Source organism: Anarhichas minor, unplaced genomic scaffold (genome assembly GCF_050575085.1).
Source record: "Anarhichas minor isolate MPS153535 unplaced genomic scaffold, ASM5057508v1 ptg000021l, whole genome shotgun sequence".
NCBI classification, from domain to species: domain Eukaryota; kingdom Metazoa; phylum Chordata; class Actinopteri; order Perciformes; family Anarhichadidae; genus Anarhichas; species Anarhichas minor.
In genome coordinates, this window is record NW_027466467.1 from 6,117,958 (window position 1) to 6,143,914 (window position 25,957).

General features: G+C 42.5%; 3 protein-coding genes across 6 annotated transcripts; 1 reads left to right on the forward strand and 2 right to left on the reverse strand.

Annotated features, from left to right (window-relative positions):
- Positions 1–1,051: 1,051 nt before the first annotated feature.
- On the reverse strand, positions 1,052–6,290 carry mon1a (MON1 secretory trafficking family member A). Its single transcript, XM_076095983.1, has 6 exons — positions 6,136–6,290; positions 5,618–5,770; positions 3,531–3,908; positions 2,680–3,445; positions 2,420–2,567; positions 1,052–2,173 (listed from the first exon to the last, which is right to left on the reverse strand). The coding sequence occupies exons 2-6, from the start codon at positions 5,739–5,741 to the stop codon at positions 2,033–2,035; spliced, it is 1,557 nt and encodes a 518-aa protein (XP_075952098.1). The 5' UTR covers positions 5,742–5,770; positions 6,136–6,290; the 3' UTR covers positions 1,052–2,032.
- Positions 6,291–6,768: 478 nt separating this feature from the next.
- traip (TRAF-interacting protein) lies at positions 6,769–10,898 on the forward strand. Of its 3 annotated transcripts, none has more exons than XM_076095780.1 (16): positions 6,775–6,957; positions 7,141–7,259; positions 7,341–7,398; positions 7,483–7,566; positions 7,703–7,742; positions 7,831–7,958; positions 8,064–8,158; positions 8,512–8,625; positions 8,756–8,843; positions 8,939–9,028; positions 9,116–9,204; positions 9,301–9,456; positions 9,615–9,660; positions 9,740–9,844; positions 9,945–9,995; positions 10,265–10,898. In XM_076095780.1, the coding sequence occupies exons 2-16, from the start codon at positions 7,162–7,164 to the stop codon at positions 10,370–10,372; spliced, it is 1,350 nt and encodes a 449-aa protein (XP_075951895.1). In that variant the 5' UTR covers positions 6,775–6,957; positions 7,141–7,161; the 3' UTR covers positions 10,373–10,898. The 3 variants fall into 3 exon arrangements, with proteins under 3 accessions (XP_075951897.1, XP_075951895.1, XP_075951896.1); XM_076095781.1 differs by having other exon boundaries at positions 6,817–6,848; XM_076095782.1 differs by having other exon boundaries at positions 6,769–7,259; positions 9,615–9,651.
- A 1,790-nt stretch (positions 10,899–12,688) lies between these two features.
- grm6b (glutamate receptor, metabotropic 6b) lies at positions 12,689–24,509 on the reverse strand. 2 transcript variants are annotated; one of them, XM_076095732.1, is made up of 10 exons: positions 23,973–24,509; positions 20,472–20,688; positions 19,012–19,147; positions 18,695–18,849; positions 18,216–18,356; positions 17,885–18,085; positions 16,986–17,125; positions 15,806–16,429; positions 15,385–15,696; positions 12,689–12,928 (listed from the first exon to the last, which is right to left on the reverse strand). In XM_076095732.1, the coding sequence occupies exons 1-10, from the start codon at positions 24,507–24,509 to the stop codon at positions 12,689–12,691; spliced, it is 2,703 nt and encodes a 900-aa protein (XP_075951847.1). The 2 variants fall into 2 exon arrangements, with proteins under 2 accessions (XP_075951847.1, XP_075951846.1); XM_076095731.1 differs by having other exon boundaries at positions 20,469–20,688.
- Positions 24,510–25,957: the final 1,448 nt, after the last annotated feature.

A 25,957-nucleotide genomic window follows, 5' to 3' on the forward strand; every position in this document is an offset into this window, starting at 1 on the left:
CTTTAGATTCGAATGGCTGTCCGTCCTCGCGAAGCGCTGGAACACGTCAACTGCGTCGGTTTCGGATTTATCTTCAACACGGAGCTTGAGTCGGTCCTCTTTGCCTCAGACGGGGCTTCAGCTCGCTCCTCCCCTCCTCTGACAGTCAGCAGCAGCAAACCCAATTAACCCTCATTGAACAGTGACGTACATGTGCCGTCAATTAATGCATTGTTTACAACTAATTTGCCTTTTCAATGTTGTTGTTTTGTAACTTGCAACTAATTAAGGATTACCTACTGTAGATGTAACCCCTGATTCACAGCACGAGACATCAGAGCGACATGTAGTGGTTTTATTATGCTCCAAGTGTATGTTCCTTTGGTGTTTAGGCAACAGACCAGCATGTATTATGTTGGTCTCCTGAAATATGATGGTAGGATGGTACCATCATATAGAAATTTATATATAAGAGCATATTCTTATTTTCTTTATATATATATATATATATATATATAAAGAAAGAAAAATGGCTTCAAAAATGGCTTCAAATAAAAGCAGTCTGAGTCAGACTGTTTCTCTTCTAATCAGCGCTTTTTACATTTCTTTACAGTCGTTATATATGAGTATATGAGAGAGCATAAAGTAGGGTTTTTAAAACAAGGTAATACTGATACTAATATTGTCAGTGGTTAAACTAAGTTAATTTACTCAAGTACTACCAAAGTAGCTTTGACTTTGAGTATTTGAATTGTATTCTTCTTTATACTTCTACTAAATGTGCTCCACCTCTGCCAGCTGTAACATTGACATGCTACTCATGTGCTAAAGCATCAGGAATAATATTCCAATAATATAATAGAACTCTGAAAGGGACCATAAGTAGCTACTATTACTTTGCTGCTAATACTTTTGTACTTTTACTTCAGTGAAGTCTTGCATGAACGACTTGTATTTTTGCAGAGCGATATTATGTTTACCTACTTTACAGATATAAATACTTCTTCCATCACTAACTAATATGCCTAATATTAAAAGAAAGAAAAACACAAAAGTCACACAAGACACATGATCAGTTTCATTACCAGCGATTTATTTATATCTGATGATTCTAGAGTTGTAATGCAGCCATAAATCTGCACTGCCACAACCTTGTTTTGGCTTTGAACAATGAACAATTAGTTAAGACCTGATTAGTGGAGGCAGATGTGGGGATGTTTCCCTGAAGCAAAGCAGGACCCCTTGAAATACAGTGAACATCTGTGATAAGACACAAGCAGGTACAATTTCATACAATACTTCTCTTAACTAACACACATTTTATGATAAGTTAAGGAAAATTCCAATTGCCACTGGAAGATCAAGTGAATGAAATTAAGATTCCTTAACATTAACACAAACAAATGAGAGCAGTAATCGGGTTACAGACTCATCAACACATTTGTCTCAGGAGTGCCTTTTGCATAAAGAAAGTGCATAGAGGTAAAATTACAATTAGTTATTGGTCGTCATGTAAAGATAAAACACAACCGGAATGTGCTGAACTCATATTTTAACAGCTGTGTTATAACAAGGGAATACATTCTACCGCAGGTTCTCAGAAAAATTCCAGTTTTTGAATTCAAGATTTTAATAACTAAGCATTTCTAAAACGACAGCATCTTTCATAGTCTTAGAGGCGTAATAGGTCTGTTAACAGACATTTACGAAACAACGTCGAGAGCATATAAACGCCACCGTTCACGTTGTTGTTGCGTCATCATCGATGATGCTGCTTCATCTGTTGTTATTCAAATGTTAAGGTATAAAAAGCGAGCCAGATAAAATACAGCATTAAATCACCGTCATTACTCAGTCTACTTAATCACAAATCTGTGAATTCGATCAGAGGAATCCGAAGCAAGAAAAGAAAGCTCTACAATCATGAAGCGAATACTGAACTACTGCATCATCCGCGACGGTCCCCGGCACAAGCCCTCCCCGCCCCCCCCCCCCCCCGTCAGCATTCAGCGTGATGAATTTTGTTTCAGCAGGTCGGCCGGCAGCAAGGGGCTCAGTATGTGAGAGGACTCAGGATGAAGAGGCGATCCTCCTCCTTCCTGATCCACTTCAGCAGTTTGTTGACAGCAGAGACGGCCAAGGCCTTGGTCCCCAGCGGACTGAAGCAGAGGTAGAGCTCGAAGCCACTCGTCACCTGCAGGAGAGAGGAGGCAGAGCAGCACGAGGCCGTCTCAATGAGTACTGCAGTATTTTTTACGATTTTTGAAAAGTAAATCTTTTAACGCAAAGAGACAAACTTATGAACGCTCACCTTTTAAACACAGAATGCTCTCCTTACATGCAAAGTGCAAAACCTCATGCTCAGTCCTCAGAATAGAGCCATACAGGAAAATACTGTAGAAGACAGTACAAGCATCTCATCTCACAACGCCAGGCTTACCCATGCCAGCAGGTTTTCAGATTCCCCACAGCGGTAGAAGGAGCGGAGGGGTCTGGATGGATGATGCAAGCTGCTGTGGAGGTCCTGGTACAGTCCCATCAGCCTTTCCTGCTCTCCATCAGACTGGTACACCTCAGGGAACTCTGGACTGGAGGAAAAGGAATAAGAGCATCTTGTCAAGTGCAACACCAAGAAAACCGTCACATGATTTGTGAAGCGAGCTTGAGACATATATTCTGAAACTGCTTAGGTCTGCCCACCTGGTGTACAGCCCTGAGCTCTTTGATTTGTACAGGAAGTGCCTGAGCTCCGGGATGGCGACCTGCTCCACAGAATAGCTGGGACATTTAAGGGCTTCTTTCAGGGCCTGGTAGGCACTGCGCTTGCTCAGCCTCTCCAGGAACCGCTGCTTGCAGTCGGACATGTTAAAAAAGTCCTCTCGGTCGGTCGAGACCAGGATGAGGCAGAGCTGGGACGCAGGCTCCAGGTAGGAGATGTGAGCGTGGAAAAACCCGGCGGTGTTGAACTTTGGCAGACAGATCGGCGTCCAGCCTTCGCCCTCTCGGAAGGACGAGGAGGAGCCGACGAGGTTGAAGACCAGGTGCAAGTCTATGTGGTGCAGGAACTGGTCCTTTTTCCTCACCAGAGTGACCAGGCGGTCGCCCGCCAGCAGGATGGAGAACACCAGGCTCTCGGATTTGGCGGCCTGCAGGCCCGACGACACCACGTCCCTGGCGGAGCTGGCCAGAGGCAGGCAGGTGACGGCGCTGAGCAGCAGCCCGGGGTCGCGGTCCAGCCGATGCAGCAGGTTGTCGGTGAGGTACTCGGAGCCGGCGAGCAGGCGGCGCAGGTCGAAGTTCTGCTTGTGCTGGAAGATGTGGTTGAGCTGGGTGAGGGTCAGCAGGCTGACGATCTGGTAGTAGATGTACAGCAGCTCCCGCAGCAGCTCCTTGTCGGTCTGAGAGGTCCGAGACACGCCCACCAGGACCAGAGGGCTCTTGGTGAGGAAAATCACTTTACAGCCATCTGACACAAAATGTTTGACACAGATTAAAAACATGCACTTTTGACACATTTATTTCTGACTTACGAACCAAAAGTACATCCTGACCTGCATGGATGGAACGAATGACGTTCTTCTCGGCCTCGACGACGGACACAAGGGCCATCATCACCCCCATGGTGCTGGACAGAGCCTCCTCCGTGCCGTAGCGGCTGTAGATCGGCTTGCCGGCCTCGCTCAGCACAAACACGTGTTTTCTGTGGCTCCTCCACGCCTCGCTGCACACGTCCTCCTCCTTAGTCCTACTCTCCGATGTGACGTCGATGTTGTGCTGCTCCTCTACGCTTTTCTCTCCCACCAGCACCTTGAGCTCGTCTGCACACTCTCCCGACTTGTCCAGTTCGGCCTCCCTCTGATCCTCTCCCTCAGCGGTCAGATCCTCGAAAGACTGCGCATGGACGAACATGGTACTCTTCTGACCGGCACCTGTGTTAATGTAGGGATAAATGATTGTCAAATGTTTGTCAGTATGTTGTATGGATGTGTAAGGAATATATAAGCGAGCACCTATAGAACAATAAAGCCTTTTTGGAGGCTGCTTTTGTTGTTGTTTTGCATCTGTTGGTGATGAGACTGGTTCCTATAGACTGGTTCCTATAGATGGAGGTGCAGAGGTTAACCAGACATACATTTGCAAAACCAACTCCTTAATCCTCATCCTTAGAGTCTGTCTCTTGTGAAAGTAGAAAATATTGTTTGAGAACACTTCCAACCACAAATACATCTCCCCTTTGACGTCAGAGTGTGGCGTCATCTCACAAAAGGGGAGATTTATACGAGTGTGTTTTCAAACAACAGTTTTTCGGTGTCAGGTTTAACTCTCCCACCTCGGCACAGCAGGTCACAGCTGCTTTCCCAAGCTTTTTTATGGGAACCATCCAGGACCGTCTCCCACGCAGCGGCTGAGACGGTCCCAAACGAGGGGTAATGTTGGTCAAAAAAAAATGTCGGAAGATTCTATATTATGACATGTCAGTTCACAAGGTAGGAGTGTATCCTTTTGCTGAAACAAAAACTGAAAAAACTACCCACAAGAAAATGTATCTTTTTTTTTTAACACTGACTGACATTAGCCAGAATCCAGCAAAAGCCTCAATAACAGATGTTTTATTTGGGCTGTTACAGAGCATCCACGCTAAGAGAAATGAATAAGCTCTGGTCCCAGCAATCTAAGTCAGAGAAGAAAAAAAATAGAAGAATAGGGAATAGAGAATACGACAAGTCTGATAATGAGTCAGCTAGATAACACTACAAAAATGTCATGTTTATCTCAAGACTAGACCAGAAGAGCAAATCAGATTTGGATGTGTTCAAGCTGGATGTGACACATCCGTGCTGCTGGAGACGACTGTATTATTATAGCTCTTATGAGAGGATATGTCAGTTCTTACACTGTTGTTATGGCAAGGTATTCCTAAAGTGTTGGAGTTTTTTGACACATAATCTTATAGAGAGTATTACTATTAATAACTTCTAGTCTCACAGAGCCCAAAAAACTAACGATGCATTCAGGAGCTCCAATTCAATTCATGACTTGTGATGTTTATCACAAGAGTGTTCCCAGCAAACAAGCGGGCAGATTGCAAAAGACAGATCATTGTGATCACATGTTAGAAAAACAGGATGTGCATTCTCATTCTTCGTGTGTGTGTGTGTGTGTGTGTGTGTGTGTGTGTGTGCTGTTTAACATAAGAATTACTGTCGTGTTTTATGCATGTATGTCACGGTACGATTATGTATTTGCCATTTAAAATCAATATTATCACAGGCATAGTCTGCTGCAAAGACTATCTGTTTCTATTTTGAAGCAGCAATCATAGAACCTAAATTCTGGCCGGATGCCAACGAGGAAATAATTATGAATGACACTTTGCATAAGAGTTATTAATTTGAATTCAAGAGAGCGGATCTCGACTTATTTATGGCCTGATGCATGATCGGCCCAACTTGAAGCCGTTGCCTTGTACAGCGTACACTGGTGTACTGTAAACGTTGTACTCGTGTACTGTAAACATTTTTTTTGAATGTTTTGTAATGTAAACCCATGGGGGATGTGCCAGGAGATGGAGAAATACAATTCATTCACCCACTTATCCAAAAAATACCACTGATAGTGGCTAATTACTCAGCCTCACCTGGTTCCGTACCCTCCACCAGACCTGGCATGGGGCTCTCCGCCCTCTCGGAGCGAAGGTTGTCCACGGGAGCCAGAGTAGCATTCTCCCACGACGCAGTGGACCTTTGGGCTTCTCCATCCATCACTGCTACTTATGGCAGTGGACACACACCTGGTAGGACAGACAGAGAGACAGCTGTGGGATCAGATGTCAACAGCAGCTTTGTGAGACTGAGATTATTGATTGAAGATCGAGCTGGTTTCGATGTACTACTGTTATGACGTGACAGTGCGCGAGTCATTAAAATGTTATTTTCTCACAATAAAAGACTTTTGACATTTCTCCTTCGTGTTTACAATAACTTATTCTGTTGTTGTTCACGCCCTTTAGTTTCAGAGAGATGGTATGCTGATGGAGAACTTCTAAAGGCTACTTTGGTGGCTAACTTTAGCAGATAGTCCACAGTATCTGCAGCTAGCTGGCTCTGGTTTCAAAGTGCTCTCGTGACTGTTTTTTAGTTACTTCCAAATTATTACCTTTCATTTCCGGAGCTGTCTGCATTTGATCGTTGTGCTCCAACACAATTCGCTTGCCACACTGCAACTTATACGCCAGCTAACAAGCAGGGACAAGACCAGAGAGAAGTAAAGTTACTTCTTCTTGCTAGTCATCAAGCCCCGCTAACAGTTGACGTTAGGTTACCGGAAGTAGGAATTCTGGGATATGAAGTCCAGAGAAATGCTACGGAGCAGTCATACAGTCTGTGGGAGCAGTAAACAGACATATTTAAGTAAAATAACACACAAGTTAATTTTGAAATATTTGTAGATTAGTCTGGTTGCTTAATGTTGCATATTATATTGTAACGTTAGCAGAGTTTGTTATTTGATCTCGATGGTGCATTTATAGCACGTAGGATATCAGACAACCATGTTTGCTACTTTTTAAGATACTCGAAGTAGGAAAATAGACCCTTGGTGTAAAAAGAAAGTAACAAAACATCAGTAAAAGTGATATTTTTCATAAAAAAATAATTTATAGGAAAAAAGTGGGAGGTGATTAGTTTATTTGTTGGAGCCTGATAGATTTTAGCTTCTCCTGTCTTATTAAATTATTAACAATTATTAAATTGAATACACCCAAAGAATACGAGTAACACCTGAATGCAGCGTAAAGGGGCGGGGCTTACGTTCGAACGTACAGCGCGGAAATGGGCCAGTCGTCATTGTGTTTGTGTTGAATAAGCCTGGTAAAGTTAAGTTCAGCTCGACTAAAATGTCGTTTCCCACACATTAGGGATGCGTGAATCCATTACAAAAGACTACGCAGTAACTTAACGTCTTCCTTTTTGTTTTGTTGTAAGTATGGCGACTGATAAGGCAGCCAACGTTTACCAAAGCTAGCTAACGTTAGCAGGGCCAGTAACGCGTCAATGTTAGCTGACAACAGCTAACGTTAGCATTCACAGCACAGCTTTAGCAAGGCAGAATACTGTTTGCACGTCAAGTAATACGGTTTTTGCACACTGTTCATCATAACAGGGTGATCCCTGTGACAGCAAGATGCCTATCCGAGCATATTGCACGATTTGCTCCGATTTCTTCGATCACTCCAAAGATGTTGCTGCCATCCACTGCGGACACACGTTCCACTATGAATGGTAATCTGATACAGAGTGTCAAAACCTTCAGCACTCACATTTCTGACACGTTATAAATGTCTAATTGTTTCCTTTTCTCAGTCTTCTCCAGTGGTTTCAGACAGCCCCCACGAAAACCTGTCCACAGTGTAGAAAGCAGGTACAGTACGTTACTGAAGACTAAACTTGCCAAACTGAAGAAAGACGTCAACTTAAATACTTTTGTGCCTCCATGTATGTGCAGGTCAGCACCAGACACATTATCAACAAGCTGTACTTCGACATTGGTGAAGAGCAGGAGGGCACAAAGGACCCCGAAATCTTGCAGGTACCACACTTGGAGCATCTATTGTTTGAGTGAGGTTCTTTACAGAGAATCTTGTACTTGATGGTCCTTCTTGTCATCAAGATTTGATTTAATGTCTCGTATTCTTTTGTGATTGTGTTTTTCCCCCCTAACTTAGAATGAGCTTGATCGAATGAAGGCGCTTTTAAACACCAAAGGTGAGAAACCTCACTATGTTGTGATCCGATTTGATTGTTGAAAGCAGCAGACGGCAGTGATTCATCGTCCTATTTGATCGATTTGCAGAGCGAGACTGGCGGGACAAGCAGAAGACGGTGGACAATTTGAAAGTCACTGTGGACAAGCAGAGGACAGACCTGGACAGTGTGCGGAAAGAGATTATGGAGAAGGAGATGCTCTGTTCCACCCTCAGAGTAAGCTGTCTGTTCTCTATTGTTTCAACCCATTTATTTTCTTATACTGACTTATATTGTCTCTGCAGATTGTTTTTGTTTATCTGTTTAATTGTTTTTTGACAGAAACAGATGACGTACCTTGAGAAGCAACAGAATGAAATGCAGGCCGCCAAGGACGAAGCCCGGAGACTCAGGACCAGAGTGAAAACCTTTGAGAGGTATCTGCATTCATACAAATACTGGCTGTAAAGTTGGCTCACACTATATTAACCACAAGATTAGCTGTTCTGCATGTGTGGACAAAATGTCGATGCTCTTAAATATTTCAATATCACATACTATAAATTATAAATATGTGATTAAATCATCATTATTAGTAGTTTGGATATACAAGCAAGAAATAATTCATTGCTTATTTCCCTCAGGACAGTCGGGTATCAGAGTTCTTAATATGTTTTCTATTATGACAATATTCATGATTTATCAAACTCTCTGTGTAGTAAACTGTCTTGTTTCTTTGTAAAATAAAGTCATACTCACCCTGTGCACTAATACTGGTGGTTTGTCCCAGCCTGGACGTGTTGCTGCAGGGCCAGAGAGCAGAGGTGGAGTCCATGATCACAGATATGGGGGTCAGCCAGGCGGCAGTGGAGCAGCTCTCCATCTACTGCATCTCGCTCAAAAAGTAAGGAGCCCAAGAGCAGCAGATCAGTGTGACGAACACCACACCGTTTAGAGGTTCAGTCCGAATGAACACAACTTGCCGGTGTTCACTCACTAAGCATTCATCTCCCCCCCTTTCCTTTTTTTTAAAGAGAGTACGATAATCTCAAAGGAAGCCTGAAGTCTACACATGACATGTGTGAGAAGCTGAAGAGAGAAGTGCTCACGTCAAACAACAAGGTAACGCTGTTAGTAAGTCAACACACCTGGAGGAAGCCATTCTTGAATGCGGAATCTCTCTAAATCAAAGTGTTTTTTGTTTTTTATTGTTTTAGTTACACAAAGCCACAGTGGAGGTGAATCAGACCAAAGAGGATATGAAATCTCTGCAGAAAGATTTGGCCAATGCTGACAAGGAGATCTCTGTAAGGCAAATCCGCCAAATATGCCTTTTTATTTTCAGTATCGGAGAAAGCCGTGGTTGTGATTCCTTCATGCATGTCTGTCCACAGAGTCTTAAGAAGAAAGTGGAGTTCCTTCAGACGACTCTGAGCACCCCGACGCGGACAAATGAAGCACTCAGTCGGCTCGTCTTTGAAAGGTGAGTAACACTCAGCCCACTGGACTGACGTCTCCACGCGCTGCGACATAAACTATCTGTGATTTACCGATGAGGGTTCTGAATCCATATTCTCAGCCCGGCCCCAGTGGAGCTGAAGCAGCCTCGCCTCCACCATCCTGCAGACAGCCAGGACATTGACCTCAACATGACGTACGACGTGACTACGCCAGATGATCTGGCCAAGAGACGGACGCAGTTCCAATCCAAGAAGATGCGGCTTGATCCTCAGGCGTAAGTTTAATGTAGCTCATTGTGGGAATGTGTGTTCTGTTTCGATTGTGGAAGCTGCTGCCGTGTGTTCATAATACAGTTTAATCTGTGTTCTTGTATACTAGAGAATTAAGTAGTAATGATTTCAAATGTTTTAAGTAAAATGCTTTATTTTTCAGGTCGTCTGAGTCCAAACAATACGAGAAAAGTTCATCTGTAAGCAAGGTAGCTTTGTTAATGTCACTCAACAAGGTTCATTTTTAAATGTGTTGCACATGTCTGACATTAGTTTTTCTTGCCTCAGGCTCGAGACGAGGATGGACCCCTGGATCCTTTTTTGAGGAACTCCCTCCTCTTCAGAAAGAAGGCTTTCGGTAGCATGTTGGACCCTCAGAGGAAGCTTGGAGCTGTACGTACAACAGAACTATCTCCTGCACTTCGGATCCAATGTTTTTATGTGTCCTTTGTCCTTTTAATGGTTTAATGAAAGAAAGTGTTTCTCGTTTCAGGTGAGAACTGGTTATGATGGTTTAGGAGGACGTACTAAATTCATCCAACCTGTATCCTTTTATTTCTGTCATGGGGAATATATGTGTCAATCAAGTGTTTATTCATTTTAACTTAATCATTCATTTGATTGTGTTTGGACTAGCTGAAGCAAACTACTAAACTAAATAAACCTACTGCACGCAACCTGCCCAGCACCAGACAGCCGACAGACACAATAAGTGTCTCGCTAGTGAACATAGCCAGATATTAAAATATTCGTCAGATGGCCATAAACATGACTAATGCTAATGTTGCATCATTCCTTAACTAAGCGCTCCAGTCTCCGTTATCAGAGATTCGCCCGCTGATGAAAGCTAAGAGGAAAAAGGTAACCAGGCCTCAGCCCAAGATTGCAACTTGCCTGACTCTGGACGGCTTCCTCGAGTAACGGATGACCTCTCCTCCCCCCCGGATGTGGAGTCTACGGTCAGGATGCTGCAGCTGCTGTGGGATGGACCATGTTGGTGCCGCTCTGGCACACAGAACCAGCCTGGCAGCGGTTCTGCCACTTGGCACCAAACGGGACTCTCTGATCGAAGCTTAATTTAAAAGCAGTAACTGACCTCCCGCATGACAACAGATGCTGAGCTTTCGAGGACATCAGCAAACCTGCTGTACATTTTTTTTGTTGACTTGAATGTGGAGACTGTGTCTCGACCAGCTTTGCGTCGGAGCCTTTTCTTCTTGTTATGTTGGTGTCTGTATGTGTGTGAGACAAACCGACTTCTTTAGGGAGCATTCTAATGTCACGCTCTGTATTATGTCATTGATAGTCACTAATATCATCTGTTCTCTATACTTGCACTTATTTAAAATCCATCCAACATGTGGATATACCTGAGGTATTTTTTAGTTTTACTGGTCCTGCCAGATGTAAACCAACTGAAATAATAAACAATATTTTTTTTATTAAGGATTGTGTGGGGTCTACAAACAATTCCCTCTTGACTGTCGTTTTGTTGCCTCAACCTAACTATAATGTTTTGTATAAAGACAGAAATTTATTTTGAAAAGACTATTCTTTTAACAAGCAGAAATTGACACGTGTTGTTTGACTTTCATATGACAACACACGAAAAATGAGTAACTTTTTTGTAAGACCGGGATTGGGGGGGTCAAACTAAATCTCTGTGAAAACCATAACGTTGTAGTTCTTAGTGTCACATTGAGAAGTCATCTTCTTCTTGAGTTCATCCAGTTTATTAACAGAACCAGCTGCACTGGTAAAAATAGAAAGGGTGCTTTAGCTCTGTACCCAGACATGTCTGGATGTTATGAACATAAAGTCTAACTTGTATTCAGTTTGCATTAGTTATAACATAACTGAAGTGCATCTTCATCGTGATATCAAAGTACTAAAAAAAACACTTGCCGTGTGCAGCAGAAGAGTGTTCGTCTTTGTTTGCTCTGTTTATTTGAATGTGTGCTGTTGAAATGGCTCATTAAACATTCAACACGTACAGTAACTCGGTTGACTTCATGTAAATTGGTCAGAGGAAAATTCAAAGATACAGGAGTGAAACTAGAAAATATAGAAATCAAAATAATCATTTGAATATGTTTCTGTATTTATAGTTGCCCCATCACACACACCTAACAAAGATACATGTACAAGTACTACAGTAACTAGTCGGCTCAGGCATTCTGCAGAAACAGTTTCATCAGTTTATATATATTTATATTTTATAATCAGTTTTCCTCAAGGATAGAAATATCTTAATTCTACAGTTAATGTATTTTTATATTCTTAAACACATTTCGGGTGAAAATTCTGTCCCAGTTAATTGAAAAAATAAAAGGTCTTTTGGATAAAGCTCCTTCATTCAGGAACGCTCGTCATAGATTGTTTAACCATTTATTGCAACGAATGGAAATACAGTTAAACTTGGCGCTGATGGCTCCGCTCTTTGAATGCTCCCCGGATTAGCCAGCAGCTACCGAGCCAAAACGGGGAGCACCGAGCATCAACCCCCAAAACAACGGAACCCAACGCCAAGTCTGGTATAACGCACATGCTAAGCATCAGCTGGACTGTGAAAAAGCTATGTGTAACAGTGAGCATGCTGCAGACCTCAGTAGACGTTATTTTAAGATTAAGGGCGCAAGCATGCATCCTAAACGAGGCCATCCTACAGTTATGTGAACTATCTATGTGTAGCAGCAAGACTGCTGCAGACCTCAGCAAACATTATGTTAATGTGGCGAGACGAAGGTGGGATGTGGTTTAAAGTTTACGTGGACATTAACCAATAGTCAGAGCACAACAACGCCACCTTAGGAATTTCACCTAAAGATTAAGTTTTGCCCACACAGTATCAAGGATTCATAGGACACTCAGGTTCATTATACAGATTAGCATGAGACGTGGTTCCAATACAAAAACAATCTTTATTATTACACAACAGTGGTTCACAGATAAGGTTAAGTGAGCTAAGCTGTCCATTTTAAGGGTGAGCATTTCTGTTTTCCTTTTGTGCCCCATTCCAGGTTTAGTGTATCTGAGTTTTCTAAATAAGTGTGAGAAGAAAAAACATCCAGGAACATCTTTGCTAGTCTTTCAATCCACAGTTAAAGTGTGGGAGGGGTGGTGGTGGGGGGGCAATCCAGCCAAAACTAACGTAAATGCTGATATTTTCCCATCAGCCGTCTCAGTGTGGGCTTGTGACATTAGGGGAAGAAAACACGGATTCAGCTACGTTTTTTTTCACTGTGATCTGTCCGGCACGATCTTGGACTCCCCGTTATGCTTGTCGTTGGACTTCTGGGACAGGTGCGTGGACACGGTGGCCGCCTGCACCACGGCTTTGAAGCTGCGCTTCCTCTTCTGGACGTTCTGCTCCGGGTGGCAGATGATGACGTAGACCTTGGGGATGTAGAGCATGCCCAGGGACACGGTGGCGCTCAGGCTCATGGACACTGTCAGGGTGGTGGTCTGGATGAACATCTGCAACAGAGACACGGCAGGTCAGAAAGATCTACACACACACACACACACACACACACACACACACACACACACCTGTGTTCACAAAATCAATTCATTTTGTCTAATTTCTTAGGAATGATTCAGTATCCGCCTGTTAATACTTGATTATATCATCTTGCACAAGTTCAAGAAAATGCACTCTGTCATCTCATAGGGTGCAGTCTTTGTAATGTTCTTGTCAAAGCACAGCAGGCAGTGTCTTTTCCCTGATGAATGATTTATGGGATATGTAGTCAGGAAAGGAGGCTCTATTTACGGGCTTTCTTTGACCATGTCTTCTCCTCACTGCTCTTCCTCTTATTTCAAATCCAACAGTAATAATGAGAAGTAACTTCTCCTCGGGTCGTACTCCAATAAATTATGAACTCATTATTCAAGCAAACTGTATAAGTCGTAAATAAATAAAGACACATGTGCCATAAATAAGATATATGTGTGCCATAAATAAGTCAGAAATTGTACACTATCCTCCTGCAGCAGCAGAACATCCTGCTTTCTCGCAGGCGGATGCTCGAACAGTATGGCTTCTTTTATCATCTCTGTCGTGCTTTTCGTCGCTTTCTCACGGTGACCTCTCTCCATTTGTGCAAGGAGCTGTTGTGACTGTGCTCATGTGCTCGGCCCGAGGCGAGACCGGCCCGGGTGACAGTGAATGGTTGTTCCGTATGTAAATACAGACATCAAGCAGGTAAATCCTCTCCTCTTATACGAGGTCGTACACATGACGGGAGAATAACAGCCACCATTTTCACCAGCCATACAAAAGTATAGTGTCTATATTTAGCTCTTTTTTTCTAAGTGATGATTAATTGAGCCGGATGGTTGAATTGGTCTACGAGGGGTCCCTACCATCCCTCAGCTCATCTGACCTCCTTTCCTTCCCTCGCTGCCTTTTCTTAATTCACTTCATTTCCATTCGGTAGGAGGTGAAAAGACTGAAAGCACCTCGGGCTTTAATTGTTTCAGCCTGACTGATTCATAATACTGCTCTCTATTAGTCAAAGCCTATCTCTGTTTTTCAAATATTCCCCCCCAACAGCCTCGTACTTTGTGGCGACAGAAGTAGCCCACAAGCTAAATTAAACTCTCCGCAGGAAGCAAACGTAACGTGACAGGCAACAAACTCAGATTTCACTTTAAACATCCGAGGGATTCATTTATTCTCTTAACTATTAGTGCGTGTTACAGTGTATTGCATAATTTTGATTCAAAGTTTGATTTAAATTACTGACAATAATATGAAGGCTCCACAGTGAAGAGCCTTCAGGGAAAAGTGAATTTCCTCACGAGGGATTAATAAAGTGCTTCTTCTTGAATATGACTAATAAAATGATTGTACTGATGTTAATTTGATAACGAGTTGTATAACAAAATGAGGGACTAAACTTGACAAAATAATCTATTAACCGATTAATTAATAGATTATACCATAAAGCTAATAGTTATGTCATTAGTAATTGCACATTAGGCAGAATGAATAATAATTAATTTCTACCTTCTTTAAAGTTGTTTAGGCAGACGCATGAGGTAACATTACCAAAACATTGAGGTGATGAATGAAAAATGAGAACTTTCTCAAAACAGTCCGGCAAAACATTTCCTGTTTGCGAGTCATTCAAGGAAATGAGTCTTTTAAAACACCTTAAGCTTTGGGAATCGTTTTTTCTTACAACTTTTCTGCCATTTTATATTCAAAGCAGCAATATACAACGTTCAGAGCAATAATAGAGCAGCAAACAACGATTAACTGTGTAAAGACTTCGTGAAGCATTGTCTACCTGAGCAGCAAATGAAGTCACAGATTACGAATTGTTCCTCTCTTGATTTATACATAATGCTTGCGGTCTAGACGGAGAAGGTTAGACAATTGCTGTTTGTATTCATTCAATCAGACATAATAGCAGTGGTTGCTGCAGACACACTTGGCGGAGATCTGCACTCTACTGAGTCCACGTTTCTAGTTTGGGTAGCAGTGTATTAATAAGTAAAAGCAATAATATCACACAGTAAAAATACTCCACTACAAGTAAATGTGCCGCAAGTATAGATGCTAATGTTAGCGAAAAATACTTGAAGTATGTAACATTTAAATGATCATAGATAGGCCAACATTAAATGTTATTATTATGGAATATTTATGACTGATACAGTCATGTGGAAGCAACGTTTGACAGTTTAGCTGGTTGAGGTGGAGCCAATTTTAACTACTTAGTATGCTGTTGGTAGTTCAGTCTGTAAATACATCTAGAAGTTGACCATTTTTTGTATGCAAAATATGGATCTTTAAGATAACTGGTAATTTCCCTCTAAAATGTAGTCGAGTAGAAGCATAAAGGGGGATAAAAGTATTAAAGTAAAGTACAAGTACCTCCAATCCCAGGAGAAGTGAACTAAAAACATGTTAAATTGCCCACCTTCTCCGTAGACTGCGCTGTGCCAAAAAAGATTGGCACAAAGGCCAGCCAGACGATGCAGGTCGTGTACATGGTGAAGCCGATGGGTTTGGCCTCGTTGAAGGTCTCGGGAACTCCTCTGCTCTTGATGGCGTACACGGTGCAGGTGATCATCAGTAGGATACTGTAGCTCAGACACGAGATGAGGGACAGGTCGGACATGTCGCACTTGAGGACTCCGCGGGCCAACTCTGGGTTTGGGGGCTTCTGCTCCTCGTAGTCGATGATGGTGTGGGGGGGCATCACACCAAACCAGATGAACACCCCGAGTAACTGCAAGGAAAGGAGCGCGAGTCAGAGTGCTGCAAAGAATCATAGGTGGTGTGTGTGTGTGTGTGTGTGTGTGTGTGTGTGTGTGTGAAAGAAGCATCCCCATGCATACCTGCACCCCGATGAGTATAAAGGTGATGATCAGCTGAGAGCCGGGACTGATGAATTTCGGGGGCGAGACCGACTTCTTGCCCTGTTCGAAGATGCGGTAGATCCGGTTGGTCTTGGTGAGCATGGCAGAGTAGCTGATGCACATGCCGAGGCCCAGCAGCAGCCTACGGAAGGCGCACACGGCCGTGCTGGGCTCGGCTATCATGAGGAAGGTGATGAGGTAGATGAGGAAGATGCCCGTCAGCAACACGTAGCTGAGCTCTCTGCCGGAGGCCCGAACGATGGGCGTGTCGTTGAAGCGGATGAAGGTGGCGATGCATCCGGTGGTGGCCAGGATGCCCAGGATTGCCAGGAAGACGGGGATGATGGCCCAGGGAGAGCTCCACTCCAGCTTGATGATGGGCGTCGACCGGCAGCCCGTGCGGTTCTTGAAGGGCCTCATGTCGAAGGGGCACATGTCGCAGGTGAACTCATCCAGCATGTACTGGTAGCCATCGCAGAGCTCGCAGTGCCAGCAGCAGGGAACACCCTTCACCATCTTTTTCCTCTCTCCGGACTCGCAAGGGAAACTGCACACCGACTCTGGGATCTTACGGTCACCACCTGACCACTGCATCTCCTCCGCCTAGGGTGGATGTACAAACACAAAAACATTGTCTGACTATGTCTGACGTATAGTAAGAACTCGCTAAGACTTTGTAAAATGCTAACAAAAAAAACTGCTGCCATTAAGCCGGACAGACACTGCTCTGATAGATTTGGCCACTCATTGGTCGCCCACGACTCATTTTAAAAATGGGCCCAATTTTTGCAAATTGGTTATCATTCCATCAACGGTCCATATTCCCAAATGGCTGCAAGATTTGTTGTAAACTATAGTGAGCTTGTTTTATTATTCCTGGAGTGATATTTTACACGTTCTGGCTGAAACGGTGGTCTTAAGGCTGACATGATATAAAACCGAACAGCTCTATTTTCTAATTTCGTTACTTTTTTCTTTTTTTCAATGTTAATTTAACATTGTTAAAGACGCAATAGTCCTGTTTTAATCAACTTTATTACAGTTCTCAGTGGATAAAGCCAAGCAGGGGTTCCACGTCAATTGATCAATTGATCAATACAGGGTCTTAAGATATAACATGTTCAAGTTCTTCCTCAAAAGTAACAGGACAAATGTTTACATTGAGGCGAAGGTGGTTTGTCCACTGGCCGATGACCTTGTAACCGGGGTTGCTGACATTAGACAGTTGGTACTGGAAGATGTCGTAACGACCAGGAGCGTCTCCATTCTCATTGAACATCACTCCAGTTCCTGCGCTGCCTGTTAGATGGAGACAGACTTTTAATGATCTAAAAGGTATATTAGCGAGTCAAAGACAAAGAGGACTTCCAGCTTTCTAAAGCTGGAGACATCACCCCCATCTTTAGTGGCCGAGAAAACACTCACACTCTGTTTCTTCAGTCTTGTGCAATCATGTGGAAGCTGAATGCTCTTTAGTGAAGGCTCTCCTCCACGAGTTCAGTCTTTCAGTGCACTCTGCTCTGTTGGCCTAACGTGATTGAATGTTCCTCTCAGGTCCCTGTAGGCGCTCAATCAGAAAGTCTTCCACACAAGCCAAGGTCATCCAGCAAGAGGAGAGCAGTAAATAGGATGCTCTCATAGAACATTTTTCTTTTCTTTATCCAGACTGTGACTTCTTTTTTTATGAAAGACCAGGATGAAAAGAGGGAGCGCTGTGTAAAGGAAAGAGCGAGGAGGCAGCCCTAGGGAGGGGGGGGACGTGCTCTAAAGAAATGTGCTGTGTACTGTATAGCAGAAACATCTCACGGCTTCTGACTTAGGGCTGACCTCCATTCTACTGTTTTCTTTTCAAAATGTGTTTCTTTTCAAACCTGCAGTGACGGGGAGCAGCAGTTCAAACGCAATGTTTTTGCCAGCGAAAATCTCAGATCTCACTTAAATAAGGTTTCTCGTCCGGTTTGATGAAAGAAGTGAAACGTTTTTGTTTTTTTATATCTAAATCATAACACATTGCATGAGACGGGAGGCAAAAACAGAGATTGACGGTCAAAAGCTCACCATTGAAGCTGACTGCCCGAATGTATTGGAGCAGCATCTGTCCTTCCACAGGGTCCATCTTCTCGCAGACACCCATGTAGCCAGGGCACAGGTCCACGTGCATGCTGTGTAATGCGTGGGCCATGGCGTACACGGCATCAATCACAAACTGCACCTTGCCCTCTTGTTCGTACTGAGAGTGGTGACTGATTCTTTCCTCGCCTGACAGATGACAGAAGTGTCAAAAAGTGATGAATACAACATAACTCACAAAATAATGAAAAGACAAAACGGCTCACAAGCACCGAACTAAGATACATATCTAACATTTCGTTATCAAGGACTTGCTTACCTGTACATTTTCTTCTACCAAGTTCATACTTTATGCCCGGGCGGGTCAGTTTGCACTTGAAGTCGTCCTCCCAGAATTCTGCAAACCAGATGTTTCTTCTGTTGTTTTCTAGAGATCTCGAAGTGAAGTACTGGTCGAACCCTGAATCATTTTGCAAACCAGACTTTGTTTAATGTTTCATTACAAAATGTCATGCATGCTTTGAAACCACAGTGATTGATATCAGTGTTCCAATAATAACGGTGCTGAAATCAGCATAAAATCAAATTTATTGCACAATGAAATATGACTTTGACTCAATTTACAATTTTTTGTGACAGGGTGGAAATATCAGGAGCAGACTTATCAAACATCATTAATTTCCTTTATTTGTTGCGTTGGTATTAAGACTCATCTATCAATGTCAAATGTCGCAATTCATATTGCATCCAGTTGGTTAGAGTAAGATTTAATATTTTGATTTAATGAATTTGCCCAACCATCAATAGAGGCTCTTTTGGGCAGGATGGTGACAGCGCCCTCAGCCACATCCTCCTGGTCTTGAATGGGGGAGCTTTTGGCCCCCCAACTGTCGGAGCCAACGAACAGGAAGTGGCCGGTGAGGTTGGCCTTTTTGGCAGACTGCAACACCCGTCTGAAAGAGAACAGATTATCGGCATCACACACTTTCCACTTCACTCCTCTGTGAAGAAGATACTGTTTTATATTAAGTTTGTTATCATCAAACTTAATATAAAACAGTATCATCTGACTGATTTCCTTTCTCTAATATAACGTGCAGCAAAACTTGACTCACTTGATGTCGTCCTCGTTGGCAAAGATGATGACGCCCCGAGCATTGGAGGTCTCCATCAGTCTCTTGATGATCTTCTCAAACTCGCCCGGTCTGGGCTCTCTGGGAATCTTTATGGATTGGCCAATACACAGCCCACCTGTGTCAGAGATCATATTTGAAATGCGTTGGCATCGCTGTACATTGCTGTTTTCTCCCCTCACTGCCCAGTTAATTAGTTATGTATACAATACTAATAATTCCTATCGCAACTGAAACTTAGAAATGTAATTTTAGATTGGGAAAATTGTAATAAAGCATTTATAATACAAAAACTTCACATTTCCCTTCCTATCTGCCTAGTTATCAGATGTTAGCATCATGCTAACACTAAACTAAGATGGTTAACATAATAGACATTATACCTGCTGGACATCAGCATTGTCAATGTGAGCATGTTGTCCTGCTGATGTTCGCATTTAGCTCAAAGCACCGCTGTGCATAAGTAGGCCTACAGCCCAGAGCTGCTAGCATGGCTGAGGACTCAGTCTTGTTAGTTTCTGGATGAAAAGCATCAGACCTAAGCTGATATTTAAAGTAGGAAACATGTCTAAATAACTGTGTGGAACATTAATAAAATTGATTAATAATAAAAAATAAAACAAGACTAAGAGTCAAGCAGCTTTGAGACTTGCAAATGTCAGCATGCTATGCTAACTATGGCATTGCTAACATGCTGATGTTTAGCAGGTCAAATGCTGACCACGTTCAACATCTTAGTTTAGTGTGTCAACATGCTGTCATTTTGTCCTAATTAGCACTAAACAGAACGTAAAGATGGAGCTGATGGGAATGTCAGTTTTGCAGAAATTTGGTCTAAACCAAATGGAAAATGAAAATTTTAAACTAATGATTGTGTCAGATGAAAAGTCAGGAGTTACATGTCTGTCTGAGGGGAACATGAATGTCTGTGCCAAAGGCATGGCAATTCATCAAATACTAGATAATAACAATAATTATAATAGAGGCATATTACTCAAAACCACAAATGTCAACCTCATGATGGCACTAGGGGAAAGGTCAGGGGATCACCAAATTCATTAGGTTTCATCCTCTGGGGACCACGAATGTCTGTACAAATTTGAATGGCAATCCATTAAGTAGCTGTTAAGATATTTAAGTGTGGACCGAAATGGTGGATCGTCCACGGTCAGCATGCTGCTAAAGCAGGTCCAGCATTATCAATTGTTGATGTGTATTATGTGAAACCATAATGATATGAAATCTGAACCCGAGTAACATCATTTGAGCTTTTAAACCCATATGAGGCGGTGACTTCTGTTTGCCCTGTTAGTTCATGTGTTTTAAAGGATTTATTTTTCCTATTTTAGTCTTTTAATGAGTGAGAACAACACGGCTTGATACATGAGTAATCCCTTATTGTCCCAGCGGTGAATTCACAACCACACAGCCAGAAACGCAACCTGCTTCTCTGGATATCTGGAGGAAGGCGTCGACGCCGCTCTCTCCATAGTTGCCCTCGGAGGCCAGCGTGGAGACGTAGTTCCAGCCCATGGCTTTGACTATGTCCACCATTGCCTGGGCCTGGTAGGAGTCAGGAGGCACCACACGGGAGAAGAACTCGTAGCGGCTCTTGTCGCTCAGCTCCGGGGCAGTGGAGGCATAGCTGATCTGGGGGATCTGAGACACAGGGATGGGTCAGCGATGACGAAAGGGCCGGGTCAAGGGGAAAACATGAGCAGCACAATTAGGCCAATATGTGATAGAAAAGAATGACTAGAAGAAGCAGTGAACCATATCAGAGGATGATGCACCACTTACTCACAGACAGAACCTTAACGGTGTTGAAAAGGAGGCCTTCCACATTGATACTAAACACGTTGTAGTGCATTAAAATCCCAAAATTGGACTATCACAGAGAGCGATCATCCCTTGAACAGCCCGTGTCCTCAGTAATTCTGAGAACTGACGCAACTTTACGGTGCGATCTGTCCAGAGCTGGTCTGTGCTGAGGATATGGACGTCACAGAGAAATACAGATGGTAAAAACCACATCTGTAAAAAGCATTTGTTTGGAAAAAAGAAAAAGAAAAAAGGATGAGAAGATTAATTTACTGGTGTGCTACTTCTTTAATGACATAGTTGATGTCGACAGTTTATCTCAACCCCGACCCTGCTAATGCCGGTCCCCCAGCGTGGCTTAACGTAGGGCCCTCTGGAGGGGACGAGTAGCGAAAGGTGGACACAAGGGGTAGTGAAGGAGAGCGGACCGAGAGAACCATTTCACAGATTATCTGGAAGGATTATAGGGGTTTTAACCAAATTATGTTAAGCACAGAGGGAGAGACAGAGATCAAGAGACTAGGAAAAGGTTAGCATTTCTCAGCTGTAAGCCATACAATATATTTAATTCTGATGGCCACATGTAGCTTCAGTTTGGTGCTGTGCGTTAACCCTGTCCAACTCAAATTTACTTGTCAACCTTCTTTCTACAGACCACATCCTCAACCAGATGTGAACTTTCTCTCCCCAAAAAATTGCTGTTTGACACAAGTTTCCAGAGGAGCAAGTGTCAGCATGACATGTGATTCAATTGTTTGCATAGAAATTCGGAGTGAACAAGACGTAATCCTCTCCAATTAGTCCCATAGAAGCATCTGCACCAATTCTCTTTTTAAAATCAATGAGCCCTGTCAGTATCCACTTACAATCCCGTACCGCTGAAATCTTCTCCCTATCAGTAAAGGCTTGAAACGGTCCAAGATGTTCCAGGATCCAAGCAAATAGACTTTACTAAATGCTAAACAGAAGTGTGCACAGGTACAAGACTAATATGATATGCAGGTTTTTTGTTTTGTTATATGAGTTAGAGAATGATCAAAGTTTTATTCAAATTCTAAAATGTGCACTTAAAGGTGCAGGGAAATTGAATAGATGGATTGAATTTTCCTTTTGTAACAATTAAAATTATTATCGCTTTGAAACAGATTAATTGAGGTTTCAGTCTTTAGCTGCGGACTAATGATTTAAGGTTATGACAGTGGGTTGAAATATTAAATGATACTAGATAAATTGCATCATTATAAATAGAGGTAAAACTAAAAACAATATTAATATATTAATATATAGCTCCTTTTTCCACTGCTAACACCAAAGTTTTTAAATTGCTCATTTTAGGTGACCTATGGTTCAAAACCCAAAGATATTACATTTACATAATGTAGAAGGGGAGAAAAGCAATAAACCCTCAAATTTTAAAATGCTGGAGTACTTGTCAGTTAATAATCTGTTGATCGATTGAACATCTCAGCCCTGAAAGAAAATCAGTTAAAACAGCACGTGTGGTAGATGCTGAAACATCTCCTGCTCTGGCTAAGAGCAGATGTTCAATATACAGAAGTATCCACGGCCTGGAGAGCAGCACAAATGGACAGCGGGAGGAAACACATACCATTTAACTAAATCTACTCCATGCCGTCTAGGCGTTGCTGTCATCCTGCTGCCCTGATGCTCTATTTTCAGCGCAGGGTCCTGAGCTGCTGAGAGGGGCTTAGTGGAGGGTGGGATCTATAAATCTGTAGTTAACATCTGCCCTTTATGAAAGCTGCCCCTCCTTGGCTCTCAAATAAACATCCTCTCTATAAATAATACAGCAACAAGTAGAAACTTCTTCTTTTTTTGGGGGGGGGGGCAATTTCTGGCCAATTTAAACCCAGACTAGTGCCTATTTTTAGACATTCATAGATTTCTGGCAGACCATATCGCTAAGTCGAAGAGAACACGACATAATGTGGGATTTACACAGCCTCAATGTCCCATCATCGCTATGAGCAGTGTAATCAATCATCAAAGGTCAATCATCTGTAAAATAATAAAATAAAAAACAACAATGAACACATAACAGGGATTAGCCTGCGGAGGCAACGCATGACAATGGATTCAAAATCCTGTGACGTGTACAGAGGCTCATTCAAAATATTCATCCTTTTAAATGACTTGTTTCAAAATCATATTGGGTGATACATGTGCTGAATATTTGTCTATAGAGTAACAATACGGGGATATGTGCAATAAAATCAATCAAAATATCCAATGAGAAGATGCTAGTAAACATGAGGAGTACTCTTAATTAGGTTTGTGAAATTCGCAAGTCAACTGTAATTAAAAGTCACCGTGTTCATGCTGCAGAATGAAATCCAAATGTGATGAAGGACCCATTCATCATCTAGGAGTGCATAAAATGACTAAATGAGTGGGACCGTTGTGTGCTTCTGTACATCTTAACTAGATCAGCCGGGAGCTAATTTAACAGTACAAGCATGGATACGTATACGTTCATTAAATCAGAGTAATCAGCTCGTTTGAGCCATAATTCTACATGAATAGCGGACACATGGGAAGTTTGCTTTCTGAGTCACGAAAAGGTTTTCAAAACTAAAAGCACAAAAAATTAAGGGTATATATTGCTGATAGTTGCACACTTTTTGGCACAGTCCCTCTTAGTTTGAAAGTCATCGACTAACATTTTTGGTTTGTGGCCCCTTAAAATGATGCAATGCTACTTGTGACCCCTAATCACTTATTTCGGTTAAAGGTTTTTTGAGACACAAAGACGTGAAATTATCCAGAAAATATATATTTTTTAAGATTTATGGCATTTCTGAACAAAGAGACAGGAAACACAGAGGGAGGAGAGGAAGCTCCTGGCCGTAATCAAACTGGTAAAGTTGCGGTCATGGGAATTATGTCTTAACTATACTCAACCAACAGCAATTTAACAACAACAAAAAACAATGAAGACCCCTTAGATACATGGGGCTCGACTGGGAGATCCAACCCCCAGGTTGGGAACCGGTGCTTTAGCTCATATGCAAGTATTTTCTCCTACATGGCTTTCATCTGGATTGATCCCATCTGCTTACTTACTGAAAAAAAGAATTCTCTAAAGAGACATAAAAACTTACCGAAAACAATCGGAGCACATTGGCCACCATGATGGACACCGAGCTGCCAGACGCTCCAATCACGCCGACCACCCTCTCTGGTTTGGGGATGATGGGAGGCTCTCCGTTTGAGCAGCGCACATCTGAGGTGTCCTTCTGGATGAGGGCCTGGACAAAGAGGAGCGACTGCTCCAGGGCGTAGGTGTCTCTGGAGCAGGTGTCCAGGATCCGGGCCCCCAGAGTGATGTTAGGCAGCAGATCCGGGTCACTGTTGATCTGGTCCATGGCGTACAGCATGGCCTCCAATCGATGGATCCCCTTTTCTCTCTTGATCTCCCCGCAGGGCACGCCAGCAGCGCCCCGAGAGTGCATGGGGAACAGCCCGCCCAAGGTGATGTCCCCCTCGATTTTGATGGACTGAGGCAGGGTGCCCTGCTGGGCCCAGGAGCCCGGGCCAGTACCCACCAGCAGTGCCAACGTCAGCCGAAGCCATGTTTGGTATCTGAAAGGCGAAGTGAGCCAGCAGCACGGATGTGATGAGCGGGCCTCTGATGTCATGATGAGGACCAGCAGAGGTACTGACAACACCAGGCCACTCCCTCTACCTTTGACACCTGAGGGCAGTCAGAGAGGTCCGATTATCATCTCCTCGTGATGACACTATGTGGTCTCAGTCTCCTTTCAGAGAAGAAGAAGGCTGCAAACTGTCAAATACTATTGTCATTTACCTTCTTCAATCAGTCTCCAACATATGTTTGGTCTTTCACATCAGTGAAGCTACTGTATGTATTTAAATACAATTTTTTATATATAGATTTTTTAATACGTCATTTTGCATGTCATGTTCTTGGAGACTTGACTCGAGATCTTGAACAAATTGTCAAAATGTTTCAGTTTTTTTGTTTTTACATTGCATTTAAACGCTTAAAGGATCCGTATCAGGTAAAAAAAATAAAAAAGTTTAAATGCAGAGGGCCCTCTAGAAGATTTGTAAAATACATAAATTCTGACATTTATTTGTTACAATCTGTTTTGGTGTATTCAATCCAAGCTGAGAAAAAGTACAAACTACAAGCTTTACATGTATTCACCATTAAACGAGAGCTGTAGCTGAGGACATTTATGCAGGATGACACAGAGTGAATAGCTTTTATCACAGAGAGCTGAGAGCCGATGATGGAAAACACTATAAATTTTGCAAAACAGAAAACATCCACTGGACCGTCGCAGGATTTCATGCTCCAAAAGTTGGAGCAGGTTCATTTTATCTGCATGACGCTCATTGACACAACCCACAGTACACATCTGGGTTAAAAGTGTAAATATATTTAACTTTGCAAGGCAGAATTTGAACAATAGAAAATATTTATTATGGGATAACTTAAATTTAGTGTCTAATACAAATACAACCTGAGATATATCAGTTTGCATGCTATTTCAAATTGCAATACATATATATATATATATACACAATACATATACATACATAATTAAACTCATATTTATGATGCTGAATCTTTCTATTTTTCTGTCCTGCAATTTGAAGTTGGATGGATGGAAATGAGAAGATTCTCAAAATAAGAGCATAATGTAAATCTGTATGAATCACGCAATGGCTGCAGACAATTTTTCCCTTTTATATACCACTACAGGCAACCTGCAAGTAGAGACATTTCTTCCTGTAAAGTCACTTCTTACCTGCCCATTCTTCATTGACCAGTCTGGATTTTATCCATCACATGAGCTCTTCCAAACAGCCCTCCATCCACGGTCCGAAATGGGATTAAATTTCTAGAGGCAAGGCTCTCCTCTCCTCACCAAAGGTAAATCCTCTATCATCTCAGACGGCCGCAGTGCACTCTCAAAAATAAGCAGAACACACTAAAAAACGATGGTCGAAAAGAGAAGTAGTTGTGGTTCATAAAGGACTAAATGAAAACACTGACTTCTGAGGCTTCAGGGTGCAGTATCATGGCAGAATCAGAGAAAAGTGGAGGAAAAGAGCA

Coding starts and splice junctions, on each gene's coding strand:
- traip (XM_076095780.1), top strand. CDS start 7,162: ATGCCTATCCGAGCATATTGCACGATTTGCTCCGATTTCTTCGATCAC. Junction 7,567..7,702: donor AGGACCCCGAAATCTTGCAG/GTACCACACTTG, acceptor CCCCTAACTTAG/AATGAGCTTGATCGAATGAA. Junction 9,457..9,614: donor ATGCGGCTTGATCCTCAGGC/GTAAGTTTAATG, acceptor TTTATTTTTCAG/GTCGTCTGAGTCCAAACAAT.
- grm6b (XM_076095731.1), bottom strand. CDS start 24,509: ATGACATCAGAGGCCCGCTCATCACATCCGTGCTGCTGGCTCACTTCG. Junction 20,689..23,972: donor ATGTGCTCCGATTGTTTTCG/GTAAGTTTTTAT, acceptor CCTGTGTCTCAG/ATCCCCCAGATCAGCTATGC. Junction 18,850..19,011: donor GCCAACGAGGACGACATCAA/GTGAGTCAAGTT, acceptor GTTCTCTTTCAG/ACGGGTGTTGCAGTCTGCCA.
- mon1a (XM_076095983.1), bottom strand. CDS start 5,741: ATGGATGGAGAAGCCCAAAGGTCCACTGCGTCGTGGGAGAATGCTACT. Junction 3,446..3,530: donor CATTCGTTCCATCCATGCAG/GTCAGGATGTAC, acceptor ATTTTGTGTCAG/ATGGCTGTAAAGTGATTTTC. Junction 2,568..2,679: donor AGCTCAGGGCTGTACACCAG/GTGGGCAGACCT, acceptor CTTTTCCTCCAG/TCCAGAGTTCCCTGAGGTGT.